At 44.9% G+C, this 16,220-nt stretch overlaps 1 protein-coding gene across 1 annotated transcript in view; it reads right to left on the bottom strand.

Moving 5' to 3' along the window:
• FAM50A (family with sequence similarity 50 member A) overlaps window positions 1–15,698 on the bottom strand; it is a 357,741-nt gene extending 342,043 nt beyond the window's left edge. Inside the window, exon 1 of the mRNA XM_069645472.1 lies at window positions 15,466–15,698. Within this exon, the coding sequence (XP_069501573.1) occupies window positions 15,466–15,576 (111 nt within the window). The 5' untranslated portion in view covers window positions 15,577–15,698. The remainder of the gene's footprint in view (window positions 1–15,465) is intronic.
• Between the last annotated feature and the right edge of the window lie 522 nt (window positions 15,699–16,220).

The following is a 16,220-nucleotide window of genomic DNA, read 5'->3' as shown; positions in this document are numbered from 1 at the left end:
TCCCTGCACATACCACGTCCATGTCTGCTGCTAGAATCCCTTCGGTTTTGTTTGATAATGTGTGGGTCGATATTATTTTTGAATTCTGCGTAGCCAATAACAATCCGCCCACTGGTCTACCTTGGTTAGGCCTCTTGGCCATTTGCTGAATCATGGTGAAACCATATCGGCATAAATTCGTAGTTAAACAGGTTTCCTGGAAAGTGATGAAATCAAACCCTTCAAAAATATGATTTGTTTCCTCAAACCCCAGGAGGCCGTTATACCCCCTCGTATTCCAGTGAAAGCAGAGTATGTTCTCGTCTGTCAGAGCTCAGGAAGAACCCCCCCACACCCACTTGTTCGCCCCCTAGATCACTCTCCAGCAACCCATGGTATTCCAATGGTTGGCCGCTAGATGACCCCTTATTCACACGTCCACTTCTTATTCCATCCAATCCATCTCATTGGATTTTGCCACCCTGGTTACACAGGGCACCGCTATCTCAGAGGTTCTTGACAGCATATTTCTAGCTTCCTGTCTTCATATACCACACATCCGAATTTCATTATTTCCTCTCTTTCTTCTAATACCATATGTTTTACAAATGCTGATCTCCAGCCCACTTCTGCTAGGTCACACCGGTCTTCAAATGGGAAACTTACATACATTATGTCACAGGTAGATATTTTTGCCAGACTACCGGTTTGCCTTATTAGTGTCAAAATGGTGGACCTATTAAGCACGATGTTAAGGTTAATATCAGGACACATTTCAAAATATAGGATATTCTGATCTTGGATGAATTTCACCCTTCAATCGCCATTCTGCCCCTTCACTTTAGGCTGCTCCGAATTCCCTCCCAACCTCATGTTGATTGGGTTCAGTTCCTTCCTGTCTCAGTACTCTTGGGGGACCAAACAGGTCGATCAAACGATCCATTGGGCCAACCAAGACTTTTGGGGTTCAAATGCCTCTGAGTGAACCGGGACGTCCTTATCCGAGTCCTGTGAGGCAGTAAGGTGCATCTCAACCACCAGTATCACCCGATAAGTTCCTTGCAAGTTTATGGCCACTTATTTTCCTTGTTGCTTGCGTTCCGTATTATCCATGGGAATTGAAAAGAGGAAAGCCCATTTCTCCTTGGACACCGCTGATACAGTCTTACCCTTTGATTGCTTATCAGTTTTGTGTTGTGTCAATTGTTGCAGATGCCCTAGGTCTTCAATAGGCATTTCCCGCCTTGTCATCTCAGTTCATTCTTTCCAGCAGATCCCTGGTCTGCTATTGGCCTAGCTTCAGTCCCCAGAGGTTTGACATAAGATGAATGGTTCGGCAATCGCTATCAGAGGCGACCACCCCCACCTCCCCCACCCCGGCTTCGATTGAGCATATTGATCAATTTGAGGGAGCCATGTCTGATGAGTTCTCATTGGCTGATATGTCATCAATCGCTATTGATTTTCTTGCTGGACCACTGCCAGATGCCTTTTTCCTCCAGTCCCGATTACGGTTTCCATCGGCATTCTCCTCCTGACTGCCAAGCGACGTCTCTCAAATATCTTCTTGAATCCTTTAACTGGTTTTTTCTACCATTTATTACTTTTTTTGCTAGCTTTGGAGGCGATACCCTATTCACCACAGGTCCTTTATCAGAACTTAAAGCAGGATCATTGATTCTCTCGTCAGATCCCACCGCTTTCTCACATGTATTCTTTGTAAATGTCTTAATCTCAAAATAGCTAGTGCTCATTATATCCAATTTTACATTCAGCTCAGAGAGAATTAGCCTTTGGGCTCTTACTTTGTCCCTAATGTGATCATAAAGAGCAACTTGTGCACTCAGGATTGAATTGAGTGCAGATATTAATGGGGATGACAATTTGATGCAGTCATCTGCTTCACGCAACTTATGATGAAGTATATTTGTTCTGCTGAGTTCAGGGCCGTGGGCGAAGTTACTAAGAGATAATAATTCAACCAGTTCCGACGGTAATCCTACTGTAGTATCTGGATCCACAAAAAGTTGAATGTTTCTCCAATGAGAGCCCTTTGGTTGCAGATTTTACCGGAGACAGCTTACCCAAGATTGCCTCTCCAACCCAGCCTACCTCCATTACGGTTTCTGGGAAGCTGATGTCACTCATATTCCCAGTATCTATGCGCGGGGGAGGCCGAGGACAAGTTTTCCTTGCCAAAGTACTAGTTCCAACAGGTATGAAGGAGTTGTTTAGCCTCTGGGCAACACCTGGAGTAACTGAGGCTATACTCTGCTCCAGTTTGTTGTGTTGTTTCAGTAGGAATATCCGGGTTGCTCACCATAGCTGTAGCTTGTTTTGCCTCTGCAATACCAAGGTCAACATAAGTGGCACTCGGGAATTTATTTTCTTGATGTAGTTGAGTGGAATTTCATCCACTGGGTCAGCCAGGCCGTTTAAATCTCCTGATGTAGCATCCTGGAGAACTTGGGGTGAGGGTGCATTATTCCGTGATTTCTACTTAGTGGTCCGTATACGTAAAACACAATGTTGATGTTTTTTCGTGTTTTGAGCAGACGGCATCTTCAGCCTTTTAAAATTACAAAGATGTTGGGAGAAATATACACCTTACTTTCCCTTTTCCAATCTCACAATCAAGTTAAACAATTTATATTCCGGAATCCGTCCTATAGGCATTAATGTACCCGGGACCTCAAAGGCTTTTATGCCCGCAGTCACTTCCCGGCCAGCTGTGAAGTTGTATAAGAGATTATTAGCTTGTGAGTCTTCACCCACCCCTTACTAGCCCAGTTCTTCCGGAATCTTGCACTCAGGACTTCTTATAAGTTTATATAGGCCGGGAAGCTCAGAGGCTTAAAATGCCTGCAGTCACTTCCCGACAGAAAAAAATGTATGAATGATTTTTTCAAGAAACAGGCGCGGTAAAACAGAGTGAGAAAATAGAGATTTTGAAATTTAAAATGTAGTTTGCTCTGCTGAGGCTCCCGCCAGCAGGAATTCCTACAGTCACTAATCGGCAGATATCTATTATTGGGCTACTGGTTCAATGATCATGGTAATAGTTTGCAATGGTCTTACCCCGCACTCCACAATAGACTCTCAATCAAATGTTATTTTCTCCTCACCGCCATCTCGACCGTACACCAAGCACTCTTTGCAAATTAAGGCCATCAACAGGGGGTTAGAGGAGGCTAGCAAAAGGACACAGGAGGGCTGCCGTTAACTTGAGGGTCTGCTCCGGTCACATCGGTCCACCAACAGACCACTTGGCAACCCACGTGTTGCCAGCGCAACGCTCCGCGCTGTCAAGGAGGTTTTAACCTCTTTGCAGAAAAGGCTTGAGTCGAAGGCTCCTCCTTTTTCCAGCAGAGATGAACAATAGACTTGAGCGATATGGCCCACAACACACCACTTGGCAGCCCAATTGTTGGCCCATGAGGGCCTTCTTGAGTTCAGGAGAGAGAAGCAGGGCTTCACTGGAGCTGGTCAGTTGCAGGGGTCGTCAACTTCTTTTTAGAGAACATGGCTCCAACAATGATCTGTCGAATGGTTTGCTTCCTTTAAGCCAAGATTTGGGCCGGGGCTTGCCCACGCCCACCAACGGTAAAGGTTTGCACCATTCAAACTGGCAGGGGCCATCCAATTATGGATAGCCACTGGCCACATCTGCCTAGCAACAGTCACAAGGATGTGTACTGGGACGAGACAGTCCCAGCCTCCACATCTGGTCTGACACACACAAACAACCCCTTTGCTCTTTAAAGGAGCAGCTTTCAACTGGGAAAGGGATATATATATATATATATGTGTTGTGAAAACATGGCTAAACGCTCCAACCACAAGGCTGTCAGGACTATACTGCACCGATGATCCTTAATAAGGGGGGGAACCAAGTATGTAGTGGTCTTGACAGCCTTCCAAAACGTCTGTCTTGGGTTGATCAAGCTATGTATAAAATAGAACTGCCCTCACGGACATTTCCTGGAGACCTTTTTTTGCATTTGAGATAATTTGCAAACCAACAATGCCTTGCTGTTGTGGCTCAAAACTGGAGATGAACTTCCAGCAATGGCTATTAGGTGGCGTTGCGAAAAACCTTGTAGCATGGCCATCTTAGGGTGTCAGGCACTATTATTAGCCATTTTTGGTAAAAGCAAAAGTGCTAAAGTAAAATCCTACATTGTAAGAGTGACCAAAAAGCCATTACAGAAAAATGTATAAGGATGTAAAGTATCCTAACAGCACTTCACTTTAAGGTGATGTGTGCAATTGTAATAATACAAGAAATTCACAAGAAGCAAGATCATCTCTCAGTACTGATAAGTCTTATGCACTGATCAGCATCCCGATAAGAATTAGTAAAACGACAGGGGAAGTAATGCTTAAGGCTTTACTTCCAAAAAGTCAGGTCAGGGTTCAAAACAAAAAGAAAGGCTATCCCCATAGAAGTCTATGGGAGGAAAGCAGCAGAAAGAATATATTTCATAACAATGACAAGGAACTGTAACTCAGTTGCTCCACCCACCACCAGTTTGTAAGTCGCCCATGTAGCTACTGAGGACTCGAAGCAGACAGCATTGAGGAGGCTGCTGGTCACAAAACCAAGCCCTGCCACTCAGCTGCTACGTGCCCCACCTATTTAATCAGCCCTCCTTAGGCATCCTCATCAAAGGACACAGACAAGGATCTCACCCGTCTGTGCCTGTTCAGGCCCGATAGGACCCAGGATAAGATTTGCTATCCTGCATTTTACCTACAAAGTAATTGCTACTCTTATTGCCAAAAAACAGCGCCAGGTGTCTCCTCCTTCCACAGCCTATCACCACCCTTGCTAGGGTTTGCGCTGACAAGTTCCCTGGGCAGCCCCAGTAAGCTACCCTAGCAAACTGCATCAATGTAGGCCTTGCCCCGATCCACCACCCTCGAACCTCATGCACAGGCCCCCTTATGATTATCAATCAGCAGTCGAGCATACTGCAAAGATTGCCAACCTCATATCATACAACAACCTTGCTGACCTCATCTTGTACAACAACCTTGACACCCTCTTTATCACGAAACATTGTTTAGGCCATTCCTCCTAACCCCCCCATGGTTTGGAGGTCCTCCTACTCCCAGACTACTGCACCCAACATGCCGACCGGCCAGAAGGGCAGGAGGCAGAGTGGCCATCATCCGAGCAGAGATTGGCCATAATCCATAATCCATTCTCCCCTCTTCCAGAACAAGCTTGTTCAAATCACTAGCTTGTTGGTTCCCTTTATCTCACAAGGAACCGATCACCTTCCACCTCATTGGCAGACCATCTGAAATGAGTGATTCTTTCATTGCCAACATCTCCAACTTACTCTCCCCTGCTGAATTAGCACACACACATCTTTCTGGGAGATTTTAACATCTCCAAGTCTCACGGCAACATCCACACTCAAAACATGCTTTTTGCACTGACCGGATCCTTGGGCCTTAGGCAAATTGTGCTCTTCCCCATGCACAACAAAGGCAGCACCCTAGACTTAGGCTTTGCACCCCTCAACCCCCCCAATCACCTGCTCAAACCATATCCCACTCGACTGGTCTGATCAGGCTAAATTCCCCCTCACTCAGAGCCACTCATTCAAGACCTTCCCGGTCAATGAGCTAGAAGCAAACATCACAGACTTCCCCCAACCACAGGGAATGTGTTGGTACTCCAACAAATATTCAACTACTCTTCTATGAATCTTGTGGACACTAAAGCCCCCTAAAGCCCACCCGAGCTAAGACCAAACAATCCACCCTTGGTACCAACTACCGCTTATTCAGAGCCCTGGGGAAACAGTAGCAAAAAACCCTAATCCTGAAGATCTCACCAACCTCAAATCGTACTGCGCCAACCATAGGTTTATGATTATAGGAGGGAAAAAAAATAATCTATTAATTACTACTATTGATGCAGCATCTAACAGAGGCAAAGCCCTCTTTGAAGTAGTAAAGCATTGTACCAAACCCAAACCCGAGTGCCAGCTCCTCAGGAAGAAAAGCAACAGAATCCACATCTATTTTATTGAATAGACAAATTCTGAATGATCATAAAATCAATCTCCCACAGCATTAGCCACCCTGTACTCCAGCATGCACAATGCCCCTCAGGACTAAATTCTCTCTCTCCCCTCTGTCCCCCAGACCTCCTAAAAATAATCGCCTCCCTCAAACCTACTTTCTGACGATATCATCCCATCCTCCATCTTTTAACAATTGAATGGCCCGGCTCTCAACACACTCCAAAACATCATTAATGCCTCCCCTCAAAGAAGGGTAATTCCCGGACCACCTCAAGATTGGTCTCATATGACCTCTTTTGAAAAAGAAGACTATAGACTGAGACGACCTGGTCAACTACTGGGCCATTACGATCCTCCCATTTATTGGAAATATCTTGGAAAAAGTTGTTGCTGCGCTACTACTCGCGGGAATCAAGCAACTATACTCCCTAAAAGAATACCAGTCAGGGTTCCGGCCCAAGAGTAGTATCGAGACAGCCACCGTCCAGGTGGTGGACGATTCCCTCTAAATCATGGATAAGGGGGATTCATGCCTCTTCGTCGTCCTTTACCTCTTGGCTGCATTTGACATGGTCAACCACTGCATCCTCCTCCATCTCCTCGCCAAAAGGATGTGATTCTCTGGTACTGTCCTGAACTAGTTTACCCCCTATGTCACGTGGAGACACCAAGCCGTCCAGATCAACACCTTACGTCTTAACCGACTCCCAGTCTCCTGTGGAGTTTCCCCAAGGCTGGGTCTCTCATTGATTATTTTTAACCTTCAAATTGAACCTCTGGACACACTCTTCAAGGTTCCCAATATAACCATCCACCAATACGTGGACAATACTCAGTTGTCCATGGCAGTAAAAAGCCCACAGGACATCAGTTGTCTCTGTGATTACCTAGCCATGATCCAGTCCTGGATGTCGGCTGCCTAACGCAAACGTAACCCATCCAAGACCAAATTCATAGTCTTCGGTTGTCCCGTTAAACAACAACTTGCCCAACAATGGCTCAATAATGTGCACATAAAATGATTAAATCCCCAATTCTTGGATTCAGCAACAACTGTAGGTTTCATCATTGACAGCAGACTATCCTTTCAGAAACACATAGCCAAGAAGGCCTGTCCACCCATTGATATATCTAACCCTGAATCCTGCTGCAGGACTTCCGAACCATAGCGCAGGCCCTTTTGGTCTAGCATATCAAAGGGGAAATGTCCTCCTGACAGGGATCCTGTTGAGGACTGCATGTATCATTCACAAAGCAGTCACGACTGGCACACCAGCGTATCTGGCGGCTAAGCTCCACATATCTGGTGGCACATGCCTCTCGTGCAGCAAATCGACCAACCGGTTCAAATCACGAACAGTTTGCAGAGAGGACCCCCAAACAACCTTTTCTCATCAAGCACCCACCCTCTGGTACTCTATGTTGGTACTGGCTCGGAATGCCCCCACAAATCTCCAATTTGGCCTGGTCTGCCTGCCTCCACCCTGTAGGCAAGGGGTGCCACCCAAGGTCCTTCAAACTTGCAGCTCATGATGCCTGGGACCTGCTCTGCCCCCAGGTGCCACCCCCGAACCAGACTGTCGGGCGGTCACATGACGGATCACATAACCACCGCTATTCTCAGCAAGAGCTGCTAGCCCACAGGCTTCTGCTGGTCTACCTGCCTCCACCCTGTAAGTAAGGGGTGCCACCGAGGAACTACACCGCTGCAGTTCCTGCGGCCTGGCTCCTCCCCTACCACCAGACACCAGGGAGGCCCCATGCCTGATCTTGTGACTGCTGCTATGCCTACCTCTTCCATCTCATTTGGTGTCCTCGCTCTGATTGTCCTAGTCGAAGGGTGCTTGTCTTCTTCTGTTTGCGCCTGATCGGGCACCTACACTCTCACTTAAAACTACACCTCCTTCTCTCCCCTCTAATATTTATCATCTCGTTAGTCATTATACCAGGGCTACTAAACTCCTCCTGCACCTACCTCAACGCTGTCCTCCCACCTGTTGCCAACTGCTCCAGAAACCTCTCTAATCTATGCAATCCAAACACTACACCCGACCCCTCTCGCAACCTTGCTTTTCTTAATGCTAGATCTGTATACAACAAATCTTTTCTTTCCCTCATCGAATGCCATCATTTAAATCTTAACCATTTACCCTCCAGCTCCCTCATCTGGCTCCTGCCTTGACCTTTTCTTTTCATCACTTCCCTCCCCTACTAGCATTACTGCTCATCCCTTTCTCTCTTCTGGCCACTTTCTCCTTCCATCCCTTCACATTCTGCTCTCCTGCCCGTCACTCCCATCTACCTTCCATCGCAGTCAGTGCTCCAGATAAGATTTAGAGGTGGGTGTATTTTACTCCCTATTTTTTAAAGTTGGGAGTAAAATGATTTTCTGGGGAGTAAAAATGTAACTCGAATTCCCAATGAGAGCATTTCATAAACGAGTAAAAATGTGTTTTAACTAGAAAACGGAAATGTTTCGTGAATAATTATTTCTTTACACCTAGTTGTTCATGCACTTTAAAAGATACACATTTACTTCTTCCGATCAGGCAGTTATAATGGTAGTTTCTTCCAGGGGTACTACCTGCACTACTGGTCCAAACATATGTGGAGATGTGTGGTGAAAGCAGGGGCATGTGATTCTAAGTGTCTGTTTCCTAATTTTTTTGTTGAGGGTATTTTTACTCGCTGTTTTTAATTTTTTGGAGTATTTGCCTATTTTATAGGGAGTAAAAGTAGCCAATACACCCCTGAACTATAGAGCTGATCGCCGTGATCTTTGTTAATTTGATCCTCCCTCTTTTATGTCTTCCCTTCACTCCTCTCTCCCTTCCCTCTTCCCCCTTTTCCTCTCTTTCCCCTGGATGATGCTGCTACTTCTTCTTGGCAAACTTCTATTGCCTCTACCCTAGACCATCTATCCTGCTCCTCTTTTCTCTCCAACTCCTAAACTGATGCAACTCTGGCCCACTACTTATCTCACTGCCCTCCGTTTCACTCTTCGCAAAGCCAAACGACGTTGGAAGAAATCTCAATCTCCTTCCGATCTCTCTACCCAATCTTTGTTGCACGCGTCTTACAACCAGTTCCCCCTGGAAGCCCACTTTTTTTTCTGAGCTCACTCTACCATCACCCTTATCGCTTCTTTCAAATCACTCCCAAACATTCTTTCCCCCTTCCTCCAAATCATTCTCTCTCATCTCAACTTTTCTTTTCTGACCTTACTAATTATTTTACTTCTAAAGTTGGATCTCTCTGCTCTTTTTCATCCAACACCTCTCCTTTGTCTACTCTCCTTGCTCCTCCTCTTCACTCACTTGTATGTTCGCTTCACTCGGACTTCAATACTGCTGCCCTTCTTACTCGTGCCCGTCCAACTGCTTCCCCTCTCGACCAAACATTTCCTTTCTTCTCACTTGTCTTATTAAAAAACTCTTTCCACCCAAATTTTCCTTCAAACCTGCTATGCTCATGCGTGTTCTGAAAAAAAGCTCTCGACCCATCCCTCCCGACTAACTTTCACCCCATTTCTCTTCTGCCATTTCTTTCAAAGCTTCTGGAGCTTGCTGTCTATTCCCAGGTTTCATCCCATTTAAATCTCCATTCTCTTCTTCCTCCTCTTCTCATTCTGGTTTCCTTTCTTCCCATTCTACTAAGACAGCCCATCTTCATGTGGCTAACGCTCTCCTCTCCGCTCGCCACTCTAAACTCTCTTCTGTTCTCATTCTTCTGGACCTTTCTGCTGCTTTTGACACTGTTCACCACTGTACCCTCCTGTCCCCTTTCACTCTTCTTGGATTCTCCGATTCAGTTCTTAAATGTTTTCCCAAAATGTGCACTGTCTTCTAGCCATTAGCTAATGATATTTGACTATTGTAGAGTAGCAAAGGGTGAGCTTTGTGCATATAGAGAATTGAAGGGACAAGTGACTTTCATGGCTGGCTAGTAGCTTGAATTTTTGCCCCCTGGCTCAGATTTCATCATGCCACACTTCACCTTCTTGCCCACTCCTCTACGATCTCCCACAAGGCTCAGTACTTGGTCCTCTTCCTTTTCGCTCTACACTTTCACTCTCTCCGCTCTTATGACCTATCCTATTACTTCTATGCTGACAACATGCAAATCGTTTACTCCTTCTCTTCATTCTCCGACTCGCTGCCCTCTACTATACAGCTCTGGATGCCTCATCACTTTAAGTAACCATAACCCTTGTAAGACCAAGATCCACTACCGTACTCCCCTCATCTTTCCTCCCTCTCTTTTCCTCCACTACTTCCACTCACAACCTGGGTGTTCTTTTTTTATTCCTCTCCTTCGTTCTCTCGCCACATCTCAAACCACGCCCGATTCCGCCAGTTCCATTTATTCAAAATCTCCCATAGTCCTCATTTAGTCTTCCACTCACCAAGCTCCTTACTGCTTTGCTTATCCCCTCTTGTATCTACTATTGCTCTGCCCATCTACTTTGACTTCCTACATCCCATCTTGCTCCTCTCCGTTCCGTCTTCAAGTCATCTTTCGTCTTTTATTCTCACTTGTTCCTGTATTACATCGTCTTTGCTATCCATATCTTTTCTTCACTTTGGCGTATATACTCTTTTTCACAGTCTTTCTGTCGTCTTCATTTGCATCCATGGCCACACTCTGCTACCTTTCTCATTTTGGATCTTTCTTTATTTTCCCCTGTGCTCTCTCTGCTCCCAAAACCATCTTCTGCTTACTGTCCCCAGCCCTCTCTGTCCTTCCTACCACTTCTGTTCTCTCACTCTTCTCCCCCAAGTTACGGGACGCTCTTACCTTCTCTATTTGCTCATCCTCCTCCCAGCACAATTTCCAAACCAGTCTAAAACGCACCTCCTTTCATCTATTCCCAACAACGGATCCTCATCTTGCTTCTTGGCGTTTGCACTAATTGCCACCATTGCTCTGCATTAAAAGTATTGTACCGTTTGTTATTAATTGTTCAGCACTTAAATAGAATTTCACAAAGGTCTCAAAACATGGCTTTTTCAACAACACCTGACTAAGGACTGATCTAAATGGACGCAAAGACCGCAACTCACATTACTGCGCTGCTGTTAAAAGACAACAGCCCAAACGCTGACTACCCACACTATGTTCAGCGCTCCGTTGATCTCAAGCTATATCAACGCTTTAAACAATAAAATAAACTGTCATGCAGGAGTTGTAATATGCAAATTGGCCCAGGGTGCCATTCAGAATGCTGTGGGTTGGACCTTGAAGGTACCTGATCAAAGGAAAGAGTTGGGATGATTGCAGACTGTTCCTTTCTTTTCTTACATTGTTTTAAAGCTAGAGCAACAAACAATGATAAAATGTGCTGTGTGAAAAAAGGCAGTAACAAGGTTGTAAGATTAAATGTCTTTGGAAGTTTTTTTGAGAGCATTTTTGCAACTGTTGAAAAAGAGAGAGGAGGAGAGGGAGAGAGACTCTCCTTAACCCTGTCACACTCTTGCACATCAGCGGCTAACCAGACTGAAATCACTGTAATCTATCAGATCTTGGCCTCTGCCCTATGGATAGCAACCTTCTAAGTGTCTTCAGCTAAACCCATAGACCCATAGAAAGCAAATTGACACTCGAACCTGGTACTTCCGTCCTGCACAAATCAACACCACAGGTTTAAAATCTGCCTTTCCCACTGTCAGGCCAATGAATGATCTGGCCATGCAAGAACGAATCTCCAGGTACAAACCAAAACGAACCCTCTAATCCAGCAATTACATTTGCCTCAAACCAAAGCAAAAGTCACAACAAAATTAAGGAGGATCCGCCTTCTAATGCATCTCAGTAAAACTGGAACTCACTCCCCAAAGAACTACAAGCAACAGAAGAACACCTAAAATTCGGAAAACGTATCTCTTCAACTCATAAACCTAAACAGGAAGCCCTATGGAAGACAAACGCTCAACCTCGATACAAAGAGACACCCCACAAACCATGGGACCACCATAACTGGATCAAATAAACTGAACAGGCCCAACAAAAAAAAAGCAGAATATTGCCACCAACCATATAAGGGATCTCAGTCTAAACAAAACAATGTAGCGTACAAAGACCAACAGACCTTTCACCACTACAACCCTACTACAACTTTCAATCAATTTTTCTACAAACACTGCTCAACCACATAACACAACAAACACATAGCTTTATCACAGAACAATCGCACCGCAAAATGCACACCAGCTCTGACATCCCACTCAATCATAACAAACTAAATCTCCAACACTGCACAACCGTTTTTTCCACAGCACAACAAAACCTCTCTAGTGCTTGCTCTCGTCATCCCACTAACTAACCCGCCCTTAATCCTCCTTCCTTTTCAGATATGCTTGGAGACCATGAAAATGTAGTGGTGCACAGATCAATCTCAATAACGTAACACTAGTAGTAGCACAGGCACTAAACATGACCCCTTACATTACATGAGTTAACTTTTTAGAGTATATATTAACTAGAGTCACATTTTTTATAGTCTTAAACTTACTCTGAACCTGCATATCGCCTTTTTGTAACCAGCTTGATACAATGTATGTTTACTCACATCAATGTGTTTGTTGAGCCTTATGTAATGCGTCCAGGCTCAGACTGGCCTATAAAGGCAATGCCAGAAGGGCCAGCCCAATTTTCTAGTTTGAGGCCGTTTTTGGGTCAAATTGGGCCTGTTTTTTTGCAAATGCAAGGCATGAAATAAGCAGTCACATAGCAATTTGCTATGCGATTCTGTCAAATTGACACTTGTGTAGCACAGCTAGCTATTTAAACTACCTTGTTCATTGAAGGCACAGCTCACCAGGCATCACTTTCTGGCCCTCAGGGTTCCCGTCACACTCTTATCTACTCACTGCAAGTGCAAAGAGGCTAATGGGAGATAGTGGAGATGATTTCTGCTGCACTATTACAATTGCCAAAGTCCTGTGTGGGAGTGCTAGGCAAGACACATTCTCTTTTTTCGCAAATCATTGCAAACCAGAAGTTATCATGATTAAACTTTTATTATGCTAACTATAGACCAGTATGTGTTCATTTCTTTTTTTTTAAAGACAGTCCTGTAATTCCCTTCTTAAAAATGTAAGTTGTTAAATAATGCATAATTACAGTATTCTAACACTGCATTGTCTAAATGTTTCTCAGTAAACTGTTAGTAATTGTGTCTAAAGCTCAGTGTGAACTATATTTCATTTTGTTGGGAAAAGTGCATCATATTGACAAACACTTCTAAAAATGTACATGATCACACGGTCAAATGCATTTGATGGCAAACCTAGTTCTGTGGCTTGCTGGTTGCATGATCTGTGCAACTGGTGCTCAACCCATGAGCGGATCTCAAATTCCTTGACATCCTATTGTTCCACCCTGTTGCTTTATACCAGCTCTCATTAAAGTGAGATGGCAGTAAAACTACAATGTTCACCTAGTTTGCCCAGATCTCTGCCTGCTACACCATCCACTCTGCTAAGTCGCTTACTTTATTTCCTCTTACATAATGAATAAACAAAGCTAACTAGAAGTTTAGGCAAAGTAAATCAATAGTTCCATCCAGTATGTACAGCTGCAGATCTACTGCTCTCAGTGTTTATAGTGATAAATAACGCTTTCATGGATGCATAGCGCTCAAATGCTGTGCTTGTGCTTACCTGACCGGACTGGACTTGACTTGAGGAACGTTAACGGCACTACCCTCACCTGAAAGTGGTAATGAATGCTATATTGAAAACAGTTTATATTAATGACAGGCAAGGGCCATCTTGTCCACCTGAAGTGGACAACCTCCCTGCCCCAAAACCATACTACCCCTCAGCTATGACGTTCCTTTATAATTGTGAACTTTTGGTTTTATGAAACTTCTGAACTTCTCCTTGCACAGGAAATGAAGGGTCAAGCATACAATTTTAAGGACACTGCCCTGTGCAACACCGACTGCACCCAGCCACACAAAGCCTTGCACTGAAAAATGTTTTCAGAGCCTTGTTATTATTTTGTCCATTCATACAGCTCTAACCTTTCCATTTTACAGACACTCCTCACACTAATGTATTACTTCAGAAGCACAGAGAAATGCTGTATTCTTGCTAATGTTATGTATTGGGTACAAATAACTTCTGATGAGATTTAAAATATTAGTATAACATTGCTAATCAAATAAGGTTTGCTAATCAAGAACATTTTAATTAGCACATTCTGCTAATCAATGTTTGAAAAACCAGCGCTGGCCAATGGGCCGTCTCTCGCAGGATACGAGATCCGGCACCAGATGTGTAGACGGATCTCGGGATCCGGCCAGCCTCAGCGCCAGAAAAACTGAAATAAACAAAGTGCTTTCCACGCTACGGTAGGGTGCAGAGTCACACACAGCACATTGGCGCCATTAGCGCTCTTCTGCCCACCTATCTCACAGGCAGCAGGAGCCAAGGCAGACCCACAGCGAACCAGGGGGCTCGCTTGTGTGGCCTAATCTGCTCTGTGCGAGCGCACCGTGCACAGTGTGTGCTCCCACAGGCCAGATTACATCACTGAGGCGAGCACCCGGGTTCAGAGGCTCGAAGACCCTGTGACTGAGCAGAAAGAATCTGTTTGGAAAACGCAATATTCACTGAACCCCCAGCTTTGCGGGGTCGGGGATTGTTGCCTTTCTCAAATGAATTCTGGTATTTGTAGTTTGGGACGGTGCTGCCTTGAAAAGTACACAAACCACAGCAAGGTACGCTTACTATGGTTTGTGTACTTTTCAAGCAATTAAAGAAATTGCACCATTTTTTAAATATTATTCTTAATATTACCTTTGATTGGAATTCAACTGCCAGCTCTGCCCCTCCTGACTCTGCCTCCTCGGAACTCCGCCCCCACACAAGCCCTTATGGGATCCCCCTCAAAAATGTTTCCATTTCCATCACAGTGAAAACTAATGTATGCCTTGCAAGGAGGGCCAGTTTGAGTTACTGCACTAGTTTTAGAAAATGCTACTAAGCAAATATACTTCACAAAGCACTATTTGCATCACATATTACCAAAAACACCTCCTTGAGTACTACTCAAAAGGTCGTCAGAGAAAATAGTTAATTCCAATTTGTTATCGAGGGCCACTTTTTCATTGGTGTCCAGGACAAAATTACGTTCCAGTCTGAACCTGGATGCCCCCTCTCACGGACCCCGACCCCCTTCTCTTTCCCGTTCTATTTGACACCTCCCCAATATTGATTTCCTGTCCTCAACATTCCACAAACTAGTTATCCCTCTTTATCCCTCATCTAACGTCGCATAATGGCCAACAACCCACCACCCCATAGTACAATATGCACCTCCACTTCGTCACCTGCCGTGACATGGCAATCCCTCTTTGATCATCCCCACACTCCAGGCTTGCCCAGCACCCTTTGACAGCTGCTGTCCTAAATCTACCCCAACTCCGATGACCTCTAACCTCGGCTATACGTAGTTTCATCTGTTCCATCTGCTCGCGCTGCTTCTCGCGCTTCTTCATGAGCTGCATAGCTCTGCCAGCTTCGCTAGCTGCCCCCTTGTATTGCGCCATGATGTTGATGCTGGTTCTCGGATCAAGGATCTGGTACCAACAAACAGAGGAGGCAGAAACTACTGAAGAGACTTGTTCCCGTTAGAGGAGCGCACCTAACAACGTATTCTCGTCACGTGCTTACAAGTTACGTCCCGTGCAGCGTACGCCTTACATGACTTTACGTTCTAAGCTTACTCTACCCGACTACCTTGTGTCCCATTAATGATTAGGTGTACAGCGCGTACGAATAGTCTATCGAGAAATCAGCCAGTTCCCTGCCAGCTGTCCAGTTGAATTTGCGGGTACCCAGATGTTTTCATTTCACAACTTTAGATCTTCTATTTTGCATTGGGTTCTTGATCAGACGCCGGTGAACATGGGCTTTGCAAAGGGGGAGGGTTAAAGTGGAAAAAAAGGAATTAGTGGTACCCTGGCTGCAAGCAGAAAAGGCAGGGATTGGGATGGTTGCACTGACGGTGGGGAAGGAGGGTCAATTGGGCGGAGACCAGTTTACTTACAAAAAATAATTGCATAATAAAGCCACATGACAGCATGTAAATCCTTATAGCACATGTTCAGCTAAAAGAATATCATTGTGGCTTTCATTTGCAAATCAATGAATGGTAAACTATAAGTCCTAGAATCCAAGATAATGCCAACCT

This window comes from Ambystoma mexicanum, chromosome 2p, assembly GCF_040938575.1.
Source record: "Ambystoma mexicanum isolate Mex_15411 chromosome 2p, UKY_AmexF1_1, whole genome shotgun sequence".
Taxonomy (NCBI): Eukaryota; Metazoa; Chordata; class Amphibia; order Caudata; family Ambystomatidae; genus Ambystoma; species Ambystoma mexicanum.
Note: the sequence above shows the minus strand (reverse complement) of the source record. Positions and strands in the feature narration are given on the sequence as shown.